This window comes from Globicephala melas, chromosome 2, assembly GCF_963455315.2.
Source record: "Globicephala melas chromosome 2, mGloMel1.2, whole genome shotgun sequence".
NCBI classification, from domain to species: domain Eukaryota; kingdom Metazoa; phylum Chordata; class Mammalia; order Artiodactyla; family Delphinidae; genus Globicephala; species Globicephala melas.
Window position 1 is genome coordinate 31,581,694 of NC_083315.2, and position 21,455 is coordinate 31,603,148.

At 43.2% G+C, this 21,455-nt stretch overlaps 1 protein-coding gene across 1 annotated transcript in view; it reads right to left on the bottom strand.

The window, feature by feature from the left end:
- The window catches only part of TRPM1 (transient receptor potential cation channel subfamily M member 1), a 74,797-nt gene extending 59,807 nt beyond the window's left edge, over positions 1–14,990 (bottom strand). The window contains exons 1-9 of the mRNA XM_060293737.1: positions 14,855–14,990; positions 13,578–13,773; positions 10,812–11,025; positions 10,059–10,183; positions 8,794–8,965; positions 4,856–5,030; positions 4,299–4,422; positions 2,867–2,939; positions 2,096–2,196 (exon numbers count right to left, since the gene is read on the bottom strand). Of these exons, the coding sequence (XP_060149720.1) occupies positions 2,096–2,196; positions 2,867–2,939; positions 4,299–4,422; positions 4,856–5,030; positions 8,794–8,965; positions 10,059–10,183; positions 10,812–11,025; positions 13,578–13,580 (987 nt within the window). The 5' untranslated portion in view covers positions 13,581–13,773; positions 14,855–14,990. The remainder of the gene's footprint in view (positions 1–2,095; positions 2,197–2,866; positions 2,940–4,298; positions 4,423–4,855; positions 5,031–8,793; positions 8,966–10,058; positions 10,184–10,811; positions 11,026–13,577; positions 13,774–14,854) is intronic.
- Between the last annotated feature and the right edge of the window lie 6,465 nt (positions 14,991–21,455).

The window sequence follows — 21,455 nt, forward strand, 5'->3', positions numbered from 1 at the left end:
CCAATAAGAGAATTAAACATACAGGCATCAAACGCAGGAGGGGCAAAGCAGGCAGGGCAAGCGAGCTACTGCCTTCTCTTTCCAAGCGGAGAACTGAAAGACACATCTACACGTGATTAATCGAGAAAGTGATAAAACGTGTTATGTCAACGAACAGAGGCCACCGTCAGGAAAACAGAACACGGGGACAGTTGAGTGCCTTTGGGAGGTGGGGTGTGAGGGCTCTGTTTTTCATGGTACACTGCTCTGTTATTTGCTTTTCAAACCGTATTTATGCCTCCACTGGATAATAGAAAGCAAAAAACACTAAGCAACATGAAAAAGGAGGTTGGAGAATATTTAATGCCAACATAAGAGTGAAAAAATGAAATTATAAAACACACACGGTATTGCTGAATTTTTCTATGGGGGGGCAGTCATGAGTGATTGTTTCTTTCATCTTGCCTGTCTGTATTTTCTACGCTTTCTGGAAATTACTTATTGCTTTTGTAACAAGAAGACGGTTGAAGGCCGTTGCTTCAGGCCAGGTAAGGCCTGCGTGTGTGGCCCGTTCCCTGGGTCAGGTCCTTTCTGTAATCTTGAAAGCCTGGCCCTCTCTGTGTGGCTGACTCAGGACCTCATCCTCAGAAAGCTGCCGCTCGAAAAGAAAAAAAAGCAAACAAAAGCCGGGATCCCTCTTACTGAGTAGCTGGTCTTGGGAGCTCATGACAGAGCCCTTTTTTGCAATCCTTTCTGGAATCTCTTAGATTCTCTGCCACAGCAAGCTGCCTCATAACCATTCATGGAGCAATTCACTTTGCTCTCAAGTCCTTTACCAAGAGTGTTAAAACCAGGAGATTCAAAAGGAATTAAAATATTTAAGGTGTTGTGCTATTCTTCTTAATTTGCGTAGTTCGGTAAACAACAGGCACAAACCACACCCCCCAACCCTGTATCTTATTCCTTTAATACACTCATCTGATTCCTTAAATTCTTCACGCTAATTAAATAAAGGGTGAGTGTGAAAAATGAAATGCCTTTTGCAGGGATATACCAGGCCGGTTTTGAGAAATATGGTTTTTAAAGTCCAACATGAACCCTCTAGATATTCCAAACTCCTTTTGAAGCAGCAGAGCCTGTTCTGCAAACAAAAATTTACCCTGAGTCCCAATCTACAAAACCCATCCAAGAAGCTGCTTTTTTAAAAAAAATAATTTTTAAAAATTGAAGTATAGTTGACTTACAATGGTAATTTCTGCTACACAGTTATAAACATATATATATATATATACACTCTTTTTCATGTTCTTTTCCATTATGGTTTACCCCAGGATATTGAATATAGTTCCCCTTGCTATACAGTAGGACCTTGTTGTCCATCCATTCTATATATAGTAGTTGGCATCTGCTAATCCATCCCTCCCCACACCCCTCCCCCTTGGCAACCACAAGTCTGTAAAGAAGCTGCTTTGATTGAAGGAGTGGGAGGCTAAAAGCTGCTCATCACCCCACACACACCACACCACACCCACGTACAACCACACACACACACAGATCCCACGGACATACACCACATGCACGGTAAACCACAGCACAATCACACACCACACATCCACACACACATTTAACAACCTACACACGTGCTACACACAGATACACACACACAATACACCAAATCACACACACACACCCCACATCCCAAAGACTATACACAAAGGTCACACTCACAGAGTCCCCTAGGCCGCCGGGGTTTCATGGAACATAATTTGAAAAATTAATGCTTTCAATGCAATCATTGTATTTCATTTTAATGAGCTATTTTCTTTCTTCTTTTTCTTTAAAAGGGTAAAAACCCATGTTCACCAGCAATGATAAAATATTTAGTGCTCTTTCTTCAAGAGCACTGGTTTGAATCTGAAGTTAGTGCTAGGAGCTCTTCTTGCTGGTTCTTTGAAATGAAACAGCAACATTTCCTAATAATCCTAAAGATTAGACATCGGGTCATCAGAAAGCCCAGATAACTTCCTGAGATCCACGACACAAGGGAGAACATATTAATGCATCCTCTGTACAAAGTCATGACAAATGGTATGAATTGAAAAACACTTAGTTTCACCGGCCAGCGGGGCCCAAAGACGAAGATCTGGCTCCGAGCTATGTCCACGCGGTTCCAGGCCAGCGCCAAGCTCAGCTGGTCCCGAGCCGATGCATTTGTGCCTGGAAGGCAAGAGATGGGGCACTACTCACTCCATGCCTGGGTCGCCTGGGGGTGACAGGGGCTGGGTGGGGAACACAGGCTTCCCCAGGCTGGCTCAGCATCAGCCTGGAAATAAGCACGGCTGCCTTTTCTCTGGCCCCTGAGGGATCACTCAGGCCCCAAAGCCGAGGACCAGCTCAGCACTACCAAGCAGCCAGCCTGATGGTGACCCCCGCCCCTTTCCTCCAGCCCCCTCCCCTTCCCAGTGGAGCAGAGAGGTGACCCCATGCGCAGCCAGGTGGCAGCTGTCGTTAGGAGTGGGCCGGGGAAACTGGACAGAGCACTGCGAGATGCAGGGATCGCAAATGAAAAATAATTTCACGCTTACCCTCTGTGAGTTCAAACCTGTGATGAGCTAGTTACAGACAGAAACTGGTTCTTGACTTCAGCCCATCATGGTCCATTGGCCCGTCAAGAAAAGTCCCCCTCCCAAGAAACCCATTTCGAGCCCGATCGTTTTACCACGGCTTTATCCTGAGATAATTTCTAGGCAGCCTGGCGGGCTCGGGGTTCCATCCCCAGCAGACACAGTTCCCGGCGGGAGGAGGGGGGAGGGGTTTCCCAGCCACAAGCAGAGCTCCGGGGAGGCCAGCACGAAAGGACAGGAGTGGCTGTTTCCTGAGAGCTCACCTTTCAGCAGGGCGGTTAAAATTGCCATTTCGATGTCTTGCTGACCCTCGGAACCCATTCTAAACACAGTGACCTGAAAACAGATTAATCGTGAAAAGACTGAGTAAAGCAAAGTGGAAAACAAGAGGGAGAATTGGGGAGTTGCTTAAAAAGGACCACAAACAAGATCTGGCATGACAGATGAATGGATAAAGAAGATGTGGCACATGTATACAATGGAATATTACTCAGCCATAAAAAGAAATGAAATTGAGTTATTTGTAGTGAGGTGGATGGACCGAGAGTCTGTCATTCAGAGCGAAGTAAGTCAGAAAGAGAAAAACAAATACCATATGCTAACACATATATATGGAATCTAAAAAATAATGGTTCTGATGAACCTAGAGGCAGGACAGGAATAAAGACACAGACATAGAGAATGGACTTGAGGACATGGGGAGGGGCGAGGATTAGCTGGGACAAAGTGAGACAGGAGCATGGACATATATACACTACCAAATGTAAAACAGATAGCTAGTGGGAAGCAGCTGCATAGCACAGGGAGATCAGCTCAGTGCTTTGTGATCACCGAGAGCGGTGGGATAGGGAAGGTGGGAGGGAGACGCAAGAGGGAGGGGATATGGGGATATATGTATACATATAGCTGATTCACTTTGTTATACAGCAGAAACTAACACAACATTAAAGCAATTATACTCCAATAAAGATGTTAAAATAAATGAATGACTAAATAAATAAAAAGGACCACAGAGTCTGACGCTAATGCAGCAATCCCGAGAGCGACATGATTTTGCACCAGGTGCTTCTGATTCAGAAAGAACAGCATTGCTCATCCTGATTTTGAATCCTTGCCTGGATCTTATTTTATTCTTTACCTCATCTGGAGCTGAGGGAGCTCATGCAGGATGTACATGTCAATATCTAAATGGCTCTTGAAGATGACAAAGTCATCTCTACTCAGATTTGATATATCTGTAGGAAACTTATAGATTTAGAATTTCGAAGAGGCTGTCTTCTGTGCGACAAGAGTGCCTCTTCCTTATAAGCGTAACTAAGGAGGCAAAGAGTGGGAGAAAATGAGTGTATTTGGTAGAATTTTGTAAGTACACCTGAAAGCATGGCACATGTCACTCCTTGATGCTTTGAATCTGATTGATATCATGAGCCTCAGAATTGTGGGATGTGGCCTGAAGTGCCCTGACATTTACAAGATCTGAAGCACCCGTGTCCCTCTTCCGAAGAGAATCTGCCTATGCTTAGCCTGCTTCCCGCACATGGACAGAACCACCAGTTGGGTCAGGATCTGTAAAATGCCTCTTGGAAAAGGGTGAATGGAAATAGGAACTACTCCATCCTGCACACATGGGCAGAATTAGAAAGGAAACATAATTCTCTCTGTGGAGCACTTGGGAAGTCAACTCAAGACACTTACAAGTTCTTTCTTTTTCATGCACTCCATGATCATCGCAAAGAGCTGATGCGATTGTGTCTTGTTGTAATTAAATGTTTTCTGAATGGTAACTAGAAGCTGGTCTCTGAGGGAGTCATTGATTATCCTGTTCGAAGGAAACGGGAAAGAGAAGAAAACAACACAGGTGAAATCTGTACGTGAATAAATCAGACATCTCTATGCCCGTCTGGTACCTTTGATTTGAAACTTTATCATTGGAGGATATCCCAGGATAGCAGACCCAAAAGGACTATAGTCAAAAACTGTGTTCACACTTGTCCTAAATTCCAGGCTTGTTGAAAAACTTACAAGGGAAAATGCAGTTGGGAGAGAGCATTTTCCCTCCTGAGAAAGAATCCGTAAGAAACACCACGCTCCTCAGAGCTCCCTCACTTGCTGACCTTGGGAAGTGGGAGAGGAGGGCTAGTAAGTCTTCCTTCTTTTACATTTTTGGAACAGCTAGATGGATCACGATTTCCTCTGGGCCTAACAAGAAGGCATTCAAAACCCCACCTTCTGTAACATATCAGAAATCTTACCCTCCTTCTTCAGAGTACTTGTGTGCAAAAGACAGGATGTCCGAGGCCCGGCCACTGCCGTCGCAGACCACCACGGGGACCGGAGGCTCTTCTCGGAGATACTCCAGGACCATGGAAACCACGTTCGGGCCCCCTTCCACCACGAGGCCCACGACGGGCACACCCTGCCCCAGTCCTGCAACACACACCACATCCACCTTCAGACCACGGTCATGGCCCCATCCAAGTGTTACCGACCAGGGTTCTTGGCCTTCCCCAATCAATAGAAATTGACCAGAAGCGAGACAAGAAATTCAGGCAAGGCTTTATTGGGGCGCCTGCTGCAGCAGCGGGAAGTGGGAACAAACAACAGGCTCCCTTGCTCCCCGAGGGGGGGCAAGCTTGTTCCTTATATGGGGTGAGGGGGGCGTGTCCATGGGTCAGGCTGGAGGGGTGGCTTAGGTGTATTGTGTGCAGGGGGCATGCGCAGTACCCCGTTTTTGCTCCGGACACCCTGTTTTTGCTCCAGGCTCTTCAAAAGTGGCTGTGGGATTTTTTGGTCTCTTTGTATCTTTTAGGTCCAGAATTTGCCCCAACTGCCCGCATGAAAGCAGTTATTTTCAGTCCCATACAGTTTCTTAGTATTTTGTTGCTCCTGGAGAGGTGTGTCCATGTGCAAGCATTGCAGCACTGCAGCAAAGGGTCCCAGGTCCCAGCAAAGAGTCCCAGGTCCCAGCCTGTCTCAAGAGCACTCACTCTAATTCCTGAAACATGGTGAAGAGGAAAACCTTTAGGCCTGGAAGTATGCTTATATGGAGTCAGTGTTCACCAGGAGACTTGAAGGAACTCAGGATGTGATGACTGTTTACATTCTTTTATTCAAACCCCATATTATAGCCTTACTGGAAGAAGCAGAGCCTTTAAATTACAAACTTTCCAAAACATGTGGTTCAACTCCATGTATCACTCAACTGGCTTACGGACTACTTCAAGGTGAGATGTGAGAAACACGGGAGGCTCTTCTTGCTAAAAGAATACCTCCCTGCTGCCTTGCCCCAGGTGAAGTTCCCACCCTGGATGGCTGTCCCTTCAAGAATGACACAGCAAAAGGTGTCTGGACCAGCGATAGGAGAACTCCGTTCAATGCCTGGCCTCACACGTATTAGCCTTATGACATGGGGCCAATCACCAGGCCACCCTGAAGAGCAGGGAACCATCCGTAACAGGTGAATCACCACAGGGCCTCCTCTACCTCCTAAAAGAGCAATAGATATAAAGTATAAGAAACTGTTCAGCTATCAAGGTCCTTGTCAACCTCAAGTGGTGTGTAAGTATGCAGTGTCGTAGTAGGTGTTGATTCAGCCTCCAGGGGCTGGAATAGGCAGTGAGTTATCCAGGAGGGCAAATCTGTAGACCGTCATTAGCCCACCAGTTAATACCTTGTACCCAGAGTCCTCCCTCTGTCTCTATGAGATGACAGGACTCTTTGGGAACACGGTAGGACAAGCTGACTTTTGGTGGCAGAACCCGAAGGGAGGGCTCTGGGAAGCAGGAGGTGGCAAGAGCATCCCAAGAACCCAGGATTCCAGGGCAGGGGGAGATAGTGGGAGCGAAGGAGCAGCAGAGGCTGTTGCAGCCAACATAGAAATAAGACTTTTCTGATAGAAAAGGAAAACAAAGAAACAATGAACAGGCTGGGGAAACAGCATAAACAGGCCTGAAAGAGTTAAGTGATCTTGGTTATTTTTTTAGCTGTTACTACTAACAAGCACTTGTAGCTAGACTTATCCTTCATAAAAATAATTACTCTCTGACTCCATGTGAATTGCACTCTGCACTTGGCACTTCTTCTCCCCCTACACTTCCTCGTAGCACTCTTCATTTCAGAAAGAAGATCATGGGCCAATAACTTCAGGGACACTAGACCTGGTTGCTGAGCTGCCTGACAACCGCTTTGGCTGTATATTTGCAGAAGAAAAGAAATGCAAGATCTTCATTACTTTGAGCCTTATCACCTACCCCCGACCACAAGCCCTGGGCTATAAAACCTCTCCCTATTCCCCAGGAAGGGAGCACAGTTCTTGAGGCACTAGCCCGCTGTGTTTCCTCTTTGCCTGGCAAAGAATAAAGCTACTCTTTCAATTCTCCTCCAAAACTCTTTCCATATCTCATTTCGGCATTGGTGTACAGAGAGCCAATATTTTGGCATCAAGACAAACTTGCCTATTTCACAATTTTACCCCAAACTGGCTAAAACAGATTATATTCTGAGCATGTTTCACCAGGTGTCCGTTAGTTGTGATGGGAGTTATTTGATCAACATTAATAGATGGTGAATAGGAGATGTGTCCTTGGTCTCACAATTCTGAAGGCCTTTGGATAAAATCTGCCAGCACAGTTAGGAGAAGGTCTAAGAACTTCAAGTGGGGAAATTCAGAGTTTCTGGTTTGCTTCCACGATGCATTTCTACAGTCAGGAGCTCTTAAATATTTTGAACAACTCTGCCATCTCCTACCAGAATAATCTCAGTTAGGTTCATTTCAGCAGCTATGCGCTGACCGTCTGCTTTGTGCCAGGCAGGCGCCTGGCCAAGAGATGCTGGAGAAATAGACCAAGATGACAATGGGCCCTGCCCTTGAGATTTCCAACCCCAGCAAGGCTTGACATTTGAGATCTTCGGGACTCCGGTGGCCAAATCACCTTCTTTTCTAGAAACAGAGGAGAACTGGTTCTTCGTGGTTTAGGCTGGACCCCTGAAACTCCGTGCCGTGGCAGGTGACAACTGAGCACCCCTTTGCTGTCCCTGCCCCACGCAGAACCCTAGGCAAAGGATGACAAAGGGAAGCCCACAGGTCACACGGTCAGGGGAGGCTGGTCGGTGTGAACGCGCACACGGCCAAGACAGCGAAAATGTGCGAACCATCAGCCAGGGAGCTGATACCCAGAAACCCACCACTTGTCATGGCAGACCGTCATTCTAACCACGTGGCAGTCTCACAGACCCTTTAATTATGCTTTAAAATGACCATTTCCCAGGCCTAGACTGTCTTTCGCAATCTTACCAGTAATGGTTACAACAAAATACTCTTTAAGATCATTCAGCAATTGCTTGACAGTAAGAATCACTGAGTTATGAACTCAGTGCCCCAAGAGGTGACACCAGCTATTTTAATTCTAACCAGTTGTTATGATCGTTTCATCTGACTGAGGTCCATTCCTTTCTCTCTAGCTTGACCTCAGCATCCTCCTGGACCAGCATGGGGTGGGGGGCGCCCTGTTGGGAGCAGCCAGCTCCTGCAGGCCTCTCCAGAGGCCTCCCCACCTGGCCCATCTCTGGTGAGAGACCCAGAGCTACTGAGATATTTAATTTAATGAACTCAGAGCATGTAGTTGATAGAAGGAATCATACCAAGCCTTTGAGTGACCAATGTGTTTCCTGTTCAGACATTTAAAAAGTTTGGGATTAGCAGAGGCAAACCATTATCAATAGGATGGATAAACAACAAGGTCCTACAGTATAGCACAGGGAACTATATTCGATATCCTGGAATAAAACATAATGGAAAGAATGTGAAAAAGAATATATATATGTATAACTTAGTCACTTTGCTGTACAGAAGAAATTAACACAGCATTCATTATAAATCAGCTATACTCCAATAAAATTTAAAAAACTAACTATAATCATTATAAGGAATGAAAACCACTGGCAACGTGGCGGGAGATGCCACCACCGTGAAAACGGCTGTGGGGCTGTTTCTCGGGTCCACTCTCCTCGTGAACTTGAGACAGCATCACAGCCCAGCTCAGTGACTTGGTAGGTGGCTAAGGGAAAGGGTCTTGCTAAGTCATCTCCTGATGGTCACAGAAGAGTCAAGGTGAAGGCTCTAAATACCCTCCGGTGCTCTCTCTTCCAGCCTGGTTTTCAGGGCAGCCCAGTGGCCGTGGCCAGAACTTACTTGTGTTGATCTTCTGCAGAGAGATGTGCTTCTCCAGCTGCCTTCTCAGCATCACCTCGGCACCATACTTGCCCAGGGTGCCATTGTCAGCCAGGATGAAGTGCGTGTGCGAGTTGTTGAGCACAGACAGCTTACTCAGGGGGTTGGACATAGTCTGGTACACCCGTGTCACCTGACGAAATACACAGCACAAGTCAGAGCTGCAAAACTTGGACAGTAAGACAGGGGAAGCAAGAATATATGGGTGTGGAGCGACAGCTTCACCTAATTGTGCACTTCAACCTACTCTCGCTTCCCTAGCCTCTCTATTGAAGGATTTTTTCTGTAAATTTTTATATCAAATTAGAAAAAATTATTTTAGATCATGACAACCCAACAGATCATGATGACCCAGCAAGTACACTCCCGGGCACTTACTGCAGAGAGAGGAAAACTTACATTAATACAAAATCCTGTACACAAAAGTTTATGGCAGCTTCATTTGCAGTAGCCAAACTGGAAACAACCCAGATAGGCTTCAACAGATAAATGGTACATCCATACGGTGGGACCCCACTCAACAATAAAAAGGAGTAAACTGTTGATACATGCAACCATTTGGATGGATTTCCAGAGAATTAAGTGGCAAGTAAAAAGCCAGCCCTCAAAGGTTACATACTGTACGATCCCATTTACATAACATTCTTTAAATGATACAACTGTAGGATGAAGGGCAGATGAGTGGCTCCCGGGGTTAAGGCAGGAGTGGAAGCAGGAGGGAATCGGGTATGGATATTGAAGGGCAACATGAAACAACAAGGTCTTACGGTATAGCACAGGGAAGTATATTCAGTGTCCTATGATAAACCATAATGGAAAAGAATATGAAAAAAAACAATGTGTGTGTGTGTATATATATATACACACACGTATACAATGTATATGTGTGTATATATATGCGTATATATACATATATATACGCATATATATATGCAACAGCAGAAATTAACACAACATTGTAAATCAACTATACTTCAATAAAAAAACGAATGAATGAAAAGGGCAACATGAGGGCTCCTAGTAGATGTTCTGCATCTTGACTAGACTGACATCAATTATCCTGGTTTTGATCTTGTATCATAGTTTTGCAAGTTTTTACTTTTGGGGAAAAGATAAAGGCTATATGGGACCTTGCTTTATTATCTCCTACACCTGCAGGTGAAATCTAGTTAAAACAAAGACTTTGATTTTTGAAAATTGCCCATTTCCGGGGAGAAAATACTTACATCCCTTCCAACCAGATCTTCTTTATTCTCCACGATGCCCCAGGGAGCAATTCCTATAGCACAAACCCGGCCTCTGGACTTGGAGGAGTGGTCTTTCAAGGCATCCCCCACGTGGCTGATGACACCTGTGAGAGGCCATAAGTCATATCTGTAGGCCCCTTACCTCCCATCAAACCACTATTCATGAACTTCAGGGACCCCAGCTCTGAACCACTCCACATTTCCTACAGAACAGGGTTAAGACACTGAAAGTCTGAGCTCATAATAGCTAGTCATCCTGCATTAGCTCCTAGAAAAGGGAAAACCAAAACCAAAACCAAAGCAACTGTGCAGGAATTGTCTTTACAAGTTTCCAAGACCTAAGGATGGAAGTATGAGGGGTCTCTCTGGCAGGCCTTGGCTGCGTTCAGCTAAACTTGAGAGTCAGATGGCCTGCCATGTTCCTCAACCTCTCTGGGCCTTGGTGACCTCCCTCATGTGATCGGGAAAGGATTGTCAGGGGCCTCAGTGAAAATGAGGCTTGTACAGGGCTCACTTCAAGGAATGACACATAGTAGGTGCCAGAAATGTTGACCATTATCATGATCATACTGAAATAAAAACGAGCTACCGAATAAAGATTTCATTCTGCCATAAATATTATCAGAATGCAGTATCTTCTGGTTTTTAATGATAATTATCCAAAAGCTCTTTGGGAACCACGATGAGCTCTGGGTTTGTACATTTGCAGCAAGGGATACAGCCTGCACTTACCTGTGCTGATGCCCCCAGTGAAGATCCAGGCCCCAGTGGTCACAGCAGCCTTGATCAGACCTTTCCCAAAGACCTGCTTCAGCTTGGGCTGCATCTCAAAGTTCTGGAGGCCTCCGTGCACGGATATTAAGAGCTTGGGGAGTTCCAGCTGCCAGTCTCTCACCATGAGATGAAGCAGTGAGTCTGGCTTCGTGTCATAGGAGACCCGGATATACTGCAAAAGAGGGTGTGACCCTCAACACTCGTTCTTCGATTTGACTCTTGTGTCACGCGGAACAAGGCTACTGTTCCTGTCCAAGCAACAGCCGCCTGGCTATCTCTCCCATGGGGTTCTGGGGCCCTCTGTGTGAGTCTGTGGCCAAACGATGGAAGGGAACTCTGGAGGGTTCCCAGATATAGCAAATAAAAATAGAGAATGCACAGGTAAACTTGAATTTTATATGCACAATGTTTTAGTATAATTATGGCTCCTGCAATATTTGGGATGCATTTATACTAAAAATTCATCCGTTATTTAACTGAAATTCAAATATATCTGGGGGTCTTATATTTTACCTAGCAACCTTAATCTTTTTTTTTCATTGCCTTAGGATGATTTATTTTATCAAAGTTCCCAGCTAATTTTCATCGTATCAGAACTTCTATAATGACAATAGTTAATACTGAGAGTAAAAGGAATCCTGAAAATTTCCAATAATGAAATACAGTAATATTAGCAAAGACTTATTTTAGTTATTTAATGAGTTCATCAAAAATTATGTGCAGTCACACACACGCATATATGCGCAAATGTCTCCAAATTAACAAATTCGTAGGAAATTTGTAGAAACATATTTGTAGAAAATAAAACTGGAGTTTAAAGGAAACATTTTAAAATTTGAAAGCAAAGACCATTTATAGTTCTAAACAAAATTTGAAATACTTCTTCAATGTGTCTAGCATTCTTAGGAACACAGAAATTACTCCTGTTTGATTTTATCTCTGGATACTTTTTGCTCTTTTGAAACTTCTAGGAAATATACCTGCCAGGTTTACACAAAATTTAGAGCAACTTATGAATTTATGTACTTTTAGGTAAAACTTCTTAACAATTAGTCATTGTTGGGCTATGTAAATCACAGGTAAATCACAGTTCAGAATTACCTGAAATTATATACACTTTAGATGCAATCAAAAGCAAACATGTTCCAAAATAGAATATTGTTCACTTTATCCAATGGCAACCCTAATCTTGAAGGCATCAATTCCAAAGCTGGAAAGATACATGCACCCCAAAGTTCATTGTAGCACTATTTACAGTAGCCAAGACATGGAAACAACCTGTCTGCTGTGAACAGATGAATGGATAAAGAAGATGTGGTACACACACACACATACACACACACATGCATATACATACATGGAATATTACTCAGCCATAAAAAAGAATGAAAAAATGCCATTTGCAGCAACATGGATGGACCTAGAGATTGTCATACTGCGTGAAATAAGTCAGACAGAGAAAGACAAATATCATATGACATCACTTATATGTGGAATCTAAAAAAAATGGTACAAATGAACTTATTTACAGAAATAGAGTCACAGGCGTAGAAAACAAACTTATGGCTACTGGGGGGAAAGGCGGGGGAGGGATAAATTGGAAGATTGGGATTTACATACACACACTACTATATAAAAATAGATAACTATTGATAATAAGGACCTACTGTATAGCACAGGGAACTCTACTCAACACTCTGTAATGACTATATGGGAAAAGAATCTTAAAAAGAGTGGATGTATGTCTGTGTATAACTGATTCACTTTTCTGTACAGCAGAAACTAACGCAATAGTGTAAATCAACTATACTCCAATAAAAAATTTTTTTAAAAATTCCATAGCTGGCTCAGCTAGAATGTGGATCCAGAGGTTGGCCAGGACGATGAGGAGGGAGTGGGTGCTGGGAATGGGGATCAACAGCCAACCTCGGGGCTGGACCTTCCCCTCAAGGTGAAGAAGAGGTTAATGAGCAGATGCCTTGGCCCCTGTGAACAGCCTCTTTGTGTCCAGGCCAGTAGGCAGGGTGCCCTTCCAGAAGACCTTACGTTGTGGTCTTTGGAACACAACTGAATTTTATTTGAACAATGATGTTGGGCCGGTGAAATAGAATGAAATTGCAAAAATGGTCTCACTGGGCACGTGAGAGCATTATTCAGAATGAGCTGAAAGGGATCACAGTGCTGACGCCTCCCCTCTTGGCAGGGCTCATGAGAAAGGCAGAGGGCATTCCCTGTTTACATGCAAATGTGAAAGGCCTCCGTCTTCTTGGGCCAGCTGAATGCAAGCCCAGAGAGGCTGTGTGTGGACTTCAGAGGGAAATATTTCCAGAAACTCCTAACCCATGTAAGGGGGGTGGTAAATGTCCACTGTGAGAAAAAACAAAACAAAGTCCCAAACAACCCTAAAAAACAAACAACATAATTCGTCTCTCATCACTGGAGATGGGGTGGTATCTTTGTAGAGTGGGGCTGGACTGTGATGTATGAATTCACAATCTTGGTACGGATTTAAAGGATACTCCGTGTTCCCTATCATAGCGCCCAGTTTCCAAATCTCATGGCTAAAAACTCGAGTGTGTGGATATATTTCCTGTCTTTGCATTGAAAACTCTAGGAAGATAGAGCCACACCCCTGAAAGAAGACCCAGGTGTCTGCAGTCCGGGAGGCGGGGCCTCTGATGGAAGCTGCGGCTCAGTGGCATCCCTTCCCAAGGCCCCTCTTACCATGGCTTTATTGGAGTATCCGCCACCCTGGAATTCGAGAATCCCGTAGGAATCTGTTGGGTAGCTCTGGGTGTGTTTGCCAACAGACCATTTTTCGGGCTGAGTCTCCACCTGCTTGTTCTCCTCTCCATTTTTGCTGGCTGTTACGCTCGGCAGAGGGGGGATATGCTGGTTGGTGAGCTGGCCACAGCAACACCTGAAAACAAAGGCAAAGCTCAGTCTTTCTATAACATTTTCCTCCTTAAGATGAGTTAACCTGAACAGAAGCAGCCTAACACCTTCCTTATCCAGCTTTACTGGAGACAGAAATGCCACTTATGATGTCCTTTTCCAGATAATCAATGCATATCTATTTCCATACCAGAAAAGTATAAATACCAGACTATTCTAAACACATTGGATGGTTGCCCTTCCCTACTGAACACATTTTTAGTCTTTCTGGTGTCCTGACAACATGACTATGGCCATCAATCACTGAATATTCTGTGACAAAGGACAATCACGCTCCCCCATGCAGAGTTGACCTGCAATGATTTTTCAATATTATTGAATTATTCTGTTGCTAAAGAAATGTAAAACATTTCTCTACACAAGTAACATTGAAAGTATATTTACTTCAGTTTTAGAAACTGGCTGAGGTAGAATCCAGGGCCTAACCATTTTAAAGCCTAGTTATTCAGAAGCTGCTTAGGGCCTAAATCCATTCAGTTTTAGGCAGAAACTTGCTGAGGTAGAATCCAGGGCCTAAGCATTTTAAAGCCTAGTTATTCGGAAGCCAGGTAGGGGCTAAATCCACTTCAGTTTTAGTCAGAAACTGGGTGAGGTAGAATCCAGGGCCTAAGCATTTTAAAGCCTAGTTATTCAGAAGAGGGGGGCTTCCGGGAAGATGGCGGCAGGGTAAGACGCGGAGATCACCTTCCTCCCCGCAGATACACCAGAAATACATCTACACGTGGAACAACTCCTACAGAACACCTACTGAGCGCTGGCGGAAGACCTCAGACCTCCCAAAAGGCAAGAAACCCCCCACGTACCTGGGTAGAGCAAAAGAAAACAGAATAAACAGAGACAAAAGGATAGGGACGGGACCTGCACCAGTGGGAGGGAGCCGAGGAGGAGGAAAGGTATCCACACACTAGGAAGCCCCTTCGCGGGCGGAGACTGCGGGTGGCGGAGGGGGAAAGCTTCGGAGCCGCGGAGGAGAGCACAGCAACAGGGGTGCGGAGGGCAAAGCGGAGACACTCCCACACAGAGGATCAGGGCCGACCGGCACTCACCAGCCGAGAGGCTTGTCTGCTCACCCGCCGGGGCGGGCGGGGCTGGGAGCTGAGGCTCGGGCTTCGGTCGGAGCGCAGGGAGAGGAATGGGGTTGGCGGCATGAACACAGCCTGCAGGGCGTTAGTGCGCCACCGGTGGCCGGGAGGGAGTCCGGGGAAAAGTCTGGACCTGCCGAAGAGGCAAGAGACTTTTTCTTCCCTCATTGTTTCCTGGTGCGTGAGGAGGGGGGATTAAGAGAGCTGCTTAAAGGAGCTCCAGAGATGGGCACGAGCCGCGGCTAAAACCGCGGGCCCCAGAGACGGGCATGAGACGCTAAGGCTGCTGCTGCCTCCACCAAGAAGCCTGTGTGCGAGCACAGATCACTAACCACACCCCGCTTCCGGGGAGCCTGTGCAGCCCGCCACTGCCAGGGTCCCGGAATCCAGGAACAACTCCCCTGGGAGAACGGACGACTCGCCTCAGGCTGGTGCAACGTCACGCCGGCCTCTGCCGCCGCAGGTCCGCCCCGCACTACGTGCCCCTCCCCCCCCCTCCCTGAGTGAGCCAGAGCCCCGGAAGCAGCGGCTCCTTTAACCCCGTCCTGTCTGAGCGAAGAACAGACGCCCTCCAGCGACCTACACGCAGAGGCGGGGCCAAATCCAAAGCTGAGGCCCTGAGAGCTGTGAGAACCAAGAAGAGAAAGGAAAATCTCTCCCAGCAGCCTCAGAAGCAGCGATTAAAGCTCCACAATCAACTTGATATACCCTGCATCTGTGGAATACAGGAATAGACAATGAATCATCCCCAATTGAGGAGGTGGACTTTGAGAGCAAGATTTATGATTTTTTCCCCTTTTCCTCTTTTTGTGAGTGTGTATGTGTATGCTTCTGTGTGAGAGTATGTCTATAGCTTTGCTTCCACCATTTGTCCTAGGGTTCTAACCATCCGTTTTCTTTTTTCTTAATAATTATCTTTTAATTTTAATAACTTTATTATATTTTATCTTACTTTATTTTACTTTATCTTCTTTTTTTCCTTCCTTCCCTCCCTCCTTCCTTCCTCCCTCCCTCCCTCCCTTCTTTCTTTCTTTCTTCTTCTACTAATTCTTTCTTTCTACTTTTTCTCCCTTTTATTCTGAGCTGTGTGGATGAAAGGCTCTTGGTGCTGCAGTCAGGAGTCAGTGCTGTGCCTCTGAGGGGGGAGAGCCAACTTCAGGACACTGGTCCATAAGAGACCTCTCAGCTCCACATAATATCAAACGGCAAAAATCTCCCAGAGATCTCCATCTCAACACCAGCACCCAGCTTCACTCAACGACCAGCAAGCTACAGTGCTGGACACCCTATGCCAAACAACTAGCAAGACAGGAACACAACCCCACCCATTAGCAGAGAGGCTGCCTAAAATCATAATAAGTCCACAGACACCCAAAAACACACCACCAGACGTGGACCTACCCACCAGAAAGACAAGATCCAGCCTTATCCACAAGAACACAGGCACTAGTCCCCTCCACCAGGAAGCCTACGCAACCCACTGAACCAACCTTAGCCACTGCGGACAGACACCAAAACCAACGGGAACTACGAACCTGCAGCCTGCAAAAAGGAGACCCCAAACACAGTAAGATAAGCAAAATGAGAAGACAGAAAAACACACAGCAGATGAAGGAGCAAGATAAAACCCCACCAGACCTAACAAGTGAAGAGGAAATAGGCAGTCTACCTGAAAAAGAATGCAGAATAATGATAGTAAAGCTGATCCAAAACTGTGGAAATAGAATAGACAAAATGCAAGAAACATTTAACAAGGACCTAGAAGAACTAAAGAGCAAACAAACAATGATGAACAACACAATAAATGAAATTAAAAATACTCTAGATGGGATCAATAGCAGAATAACTGAGGCAGAAGAACGGATAAGTGACCTGGAAGATAAAATAGTGGAAATAACTACTGCAGAGCAGAATAAAGAAAAAAGAATGAAAAGAACTGAGGATAGTCTGAGAGACCTCTGGGACAACATTAAACACACCAACATTCGAATTATAGGGGTTCCAGAAGAAGAAGAGAAAAAGAAAGGGACTGAGGAAATATTTGAAGAGATTATAGTTGAAAACTTCCCTAATATGGGAAAGGAAATAATTAATCAAGTCCAGGAAGCACAGAGAGTCCCATATAGGATAAATCCAAGGAGATATATACCAAGACACATATTAATCAAACTTTCAAAACTTAAACACAAAGAAAACATATTAAAAGCATCAAGGGAAAAACAACAATAACACACAAGGGAATCCCCATAATGTTAAGAGCTGATCTTTCAGCAGAAACTCTGCAAGCCAGAAGGGACTGGCAGGACATATTTAAAGTGATGAAGGAGAAAAACCTACAACCAAGATTACTCTACCCAGCAAGGATCTCATTCAGATTTGATGGAGAAATTAAAACCTTTACAAACAAGCAAAAGCTGAGAGAGTTCAGCACCACCAAACCAGCTTTACAGCAACTGCTAAAGGAACTTCTCTAGGCAAGAAACACAAGAGAAGGGAAAGACCTACAATAACGAACCCAAAACAATTAAGAAAATGGGAATAGGAACATGCATATCGATAATTACCTTAAATGTAAATGGACTAAATGCTCCCACCAAAAGACACAGATTGGCTGAATGGATACAAAAACAAGACCCATATATTTGCTGTCTACAAGAGACCCACTTCAGACCTAGAGACACATACAGACTGAAAGTAAGGGGATGGAAAAAGATATTTCATGCAAATGGAAAACAAAAGAAAGCTGGAGTAGCAATTCTCATATCAGACAAAATAGACTTTAAAATAAAGAATATTAGAAGAGACAAAGAACGACACTACATAATGATCAAGGGATCGATCCAAGAAGAAGATACAACAATTGTAAATATTTATGCACCCAACATAGGAGCACCTCAATACATATGGCAAATACTAATAGCCATAAAAGGGGAAATCGACAGTAACACAATCATAGTAGGGGACTTTAACACCCCACTTTCACCAATGGACAGATCATCCAAAATGAAAATAAATAAGGAAACACAAGCTTTAAATGATACATTAAACAAGATGGACTTAATTGATATTTATAGGACATTCCATCCAAAAACAGCAGAATACACATTTTTCTCAAGTGCTCATGGAACATTCTCCAGGATAGATCATATCTTGGGTCACAAGTCAAGCCTTGGTAAATTTAAGAAAATTGAAATTGTTTCAAGTATCTTTTCCGACCACAACGCTATGAGACTAGATATCAATTACAGGAAAGGATCTGTAAAAAATACAAACACATGGAGGCTAAACAATACACTACTTAATAACGAAGTGATCACTGAAGAAATCAAGAGGAAATAAAAAAATATCTAGAAACAAATGACAATGGAGACACGACAACCCAAAATCTATGGGATGCAGCAAAAGCAGTTCTAAGAGGGAAGTTTATAGCAATACAATCCTACCTTAAGAAACAGGAAACATCTCGAATAAACAACCTACCCTTGCACCTAAAGCAATTAGAGAAAGAAGAACAAAAACTCCCCAAAAGTTAGCAGAAGGAATGAAATCATAAAAATCAGATCAGAAATAAATGAAAAAGAAACGAAGGAAATGATAGCAAAGATCAATAAAACTAAAAGCTGGTTCTTTGAGAAGATAAACAAAATTAATAAACCATTAGCCAGACTCATCAAGAAGAAAAGGGAGAAGACTCAAATCAATGGGAGAAAATATTTGCAAATGAAGCAACTGACAAAGGATTAATCTCCAAAATTTATAAGCAGCTCATGCAGCTCAATAACAAAAAAACAAACAACCCAATCCAAAAATGGGCAGAAGACCTAAATAGACATTTCTCCAAAGAAGACATACAGACTGCCAACAAACACATGAAAGAATGCTCAACTTCATTAATCATTAGAGAAATGCAAATCAAAACTACAATGAGATATCATCTCACACCAGTCAGAATGGCCATCATCAAAAAATCTAGAAACAATAAATGCTGGAGAGGGTGTGGAGAAAAGGGAACCCTCTTGCACTGTTGGTGGGGATGTAAATTGATACAGCCACTATGGAGAACAGTACAGAGGGTCCTTAAAAAACTACAAATAGAACTACCATATGACCTAGTAATCCCACTACTGGACATATACCCTGAGAAAAACATAATTCAAAAAGAGTCAGGTACCAAAATGTTCATTGCAGCTCTGTTTACAATAGCCAGGACATGGAAGCAACCTAAGGGTCCATCCACAGCTGAATGGATAAAGAAGATGTGGCACATATATACAATGGAATATTACTCAGCCATAAAAAGAAACGAAATTGAGCTATTTGTAATGAGGTGGATAGACCTAGAGTCTGTCATACAGAGTGAAGTAAGTCAGAAAAAGAAAGACAAATACCATATGCTAACACATATATATGGAATTTAAGGGGAAAAAAATGTCATGAAGAACCTAGGGGTAAGACAGGAATAAAGACACAGACCTACTAGAGAATGGACTTGAGTATATGGGGAGGGGTAAGGGTAAGCTGTGACAAAGCGAGAGAGAGGCATGGACATATATACACTACCAAACATAAGGTAGATAGCTAGTGGGAAGCAGCCACATAGCACAGGGAGATCAGCTTGGTGCTTTGTGACCGCCTGGAGGGTGGGATAGGGAGGGAGACACAAGAGGGAAGAGATATGGGAACATATGTGTATGTATAACTGATTCACTTTGTTATAAAGCAGAAACTAACACACCATTGTAAAGCAATTATACTCCAATAAAGATGTAAAGAAAGAAAGAAAGAAAGAAAAGAAAAGAAAGAAAGAAAGAAAGAATATTTGTTTTGCTGCTTTTGCTGCTCATACTTTTGGTGTCATTTCAAAGAATTATTTGCCAAATCCAAGGTCATGAAGATTTACTCCTATGTTTTTGTTTAAGAGTTTTATAGTTTTATCTCTTACATCTGATATTTGATCGATTTTGAGTTAATTTTTTTATATCGTGTTATGTAGGGACTTAAATCCATTCCTTTGATGTCCAGGTGTTCAGCACCATTTGATGAAGAGACTAATCTTTCCCCATTGGTTTAGGCAACCTTGCTGAAATATCAGTTGGTTATAGATGAATGGGTTTCTTTCTGGACTCTCAGTTCTATTCCATTGGTCTGTATGTCTACCCTTACTCCAGTACCATACTACTTTGATTAGCGTAGGTCTGTAGTAAGTTTTGAAATCATGTAAAGTGAGTCCTCCTACTTTGTTCTTTTTTTATTAGATTATTTTGGCTATCCTGTGTCCCTTGCAATTCCATATCAATCAGTTTGTCAATTTCTAGAAAGAAGTCAGCTGGAATTCTGATAGAGATTGCTTTGAATCTGTAGGTCATTTTGGGAATATTGCCATCTTAACTATGTTAAGTCTTCCAATCCATGAACATGGAATGTTTTCCCAATTATTTAGATTGTCATTAATTTCTTTCAACAATGTTTTATAGTTTTCAGATATAAGTTTTGTTATTATTATTTTTTTTTGGTCGTGCCACGCAGCTTGTGGGATCTTAGTTCTCCAACCAGTGATTGAGCCTGGGCCCACGGCAGTGAGTCCTAACCACTGGACCACCAGAGAAGCCCCTCAGATATAAATTTTGTAATTCTTTTGTTAAGTTTATCCCTAAGTGTCTAATTCTTTTTGATACTATTGTGTATGGAATTGTTCTGTTAGTTTCATTTTCATATTGTTCATTGCAAGCTTATAGAAATATATATGATTTTTGTATATTGATTTTGTATGCTGCAAACTTGCTGAACTTCTTCAGTAGTTATAATAGTTTTTTAGTGATTCCTTAGGATTTTCTATATACAAGATTATGTCATCTGCTGATAGAAATAGTTTTATTTCTTCCTTTCCAATACGGGTGCCTTTTATTTCTTTCTCTTACCTAATTGCCTTGGTTAGAACCTCTAGTAAAATTTTAATAGAAGTGGTAAGACTGAACATCCTTGTCTTGTCTCTGATGTTAGGGGCAAGCATCCAATCTTTCACCACTAAGTATGATGTTAGCCATGGATTTTTCACAGAAGCTCTTTATCAGGTTGAGAAAGTTCTCTTCTAGTCCTAGTTTTCTGTTTTTTTTTTAAATCGTAAAAAGGTGTTGGATTTTGTCAAACACTTTCTTGGTGTCAGTTGAGGTGATCATGTGATTTTTGTTTTTTATTCTATGAATTTGATGTATTGCATTAATTGATTTTCTGCTGTGAAAACAACCTTGCATTCCTGGGATAAATCCCAGTTGGTTATGATGTGTAATTCTTTTTATATGTTTTTGGATTTGGTTTGATAGTATTTGTTCAAGATTTCTGCATCCATATTCACAAGAGATATTAATCTGTAATTGCCCTTTCTTGTGCTGTCTTTGTCTGGTTTTAATATCAAGGTAGTACTGGCCTCATAAAATGAGTTGGGAAGTGCTCTCTCATCTTCTATTTTTTGAAAGAGCTTGGGAAGAATTGGTATCAGTTCTTCTTTAAATATTTGGTAAAATTCAACTGTGAAGCCCTCTGGACCTAAGCTTTTCTTTGTAGGTAA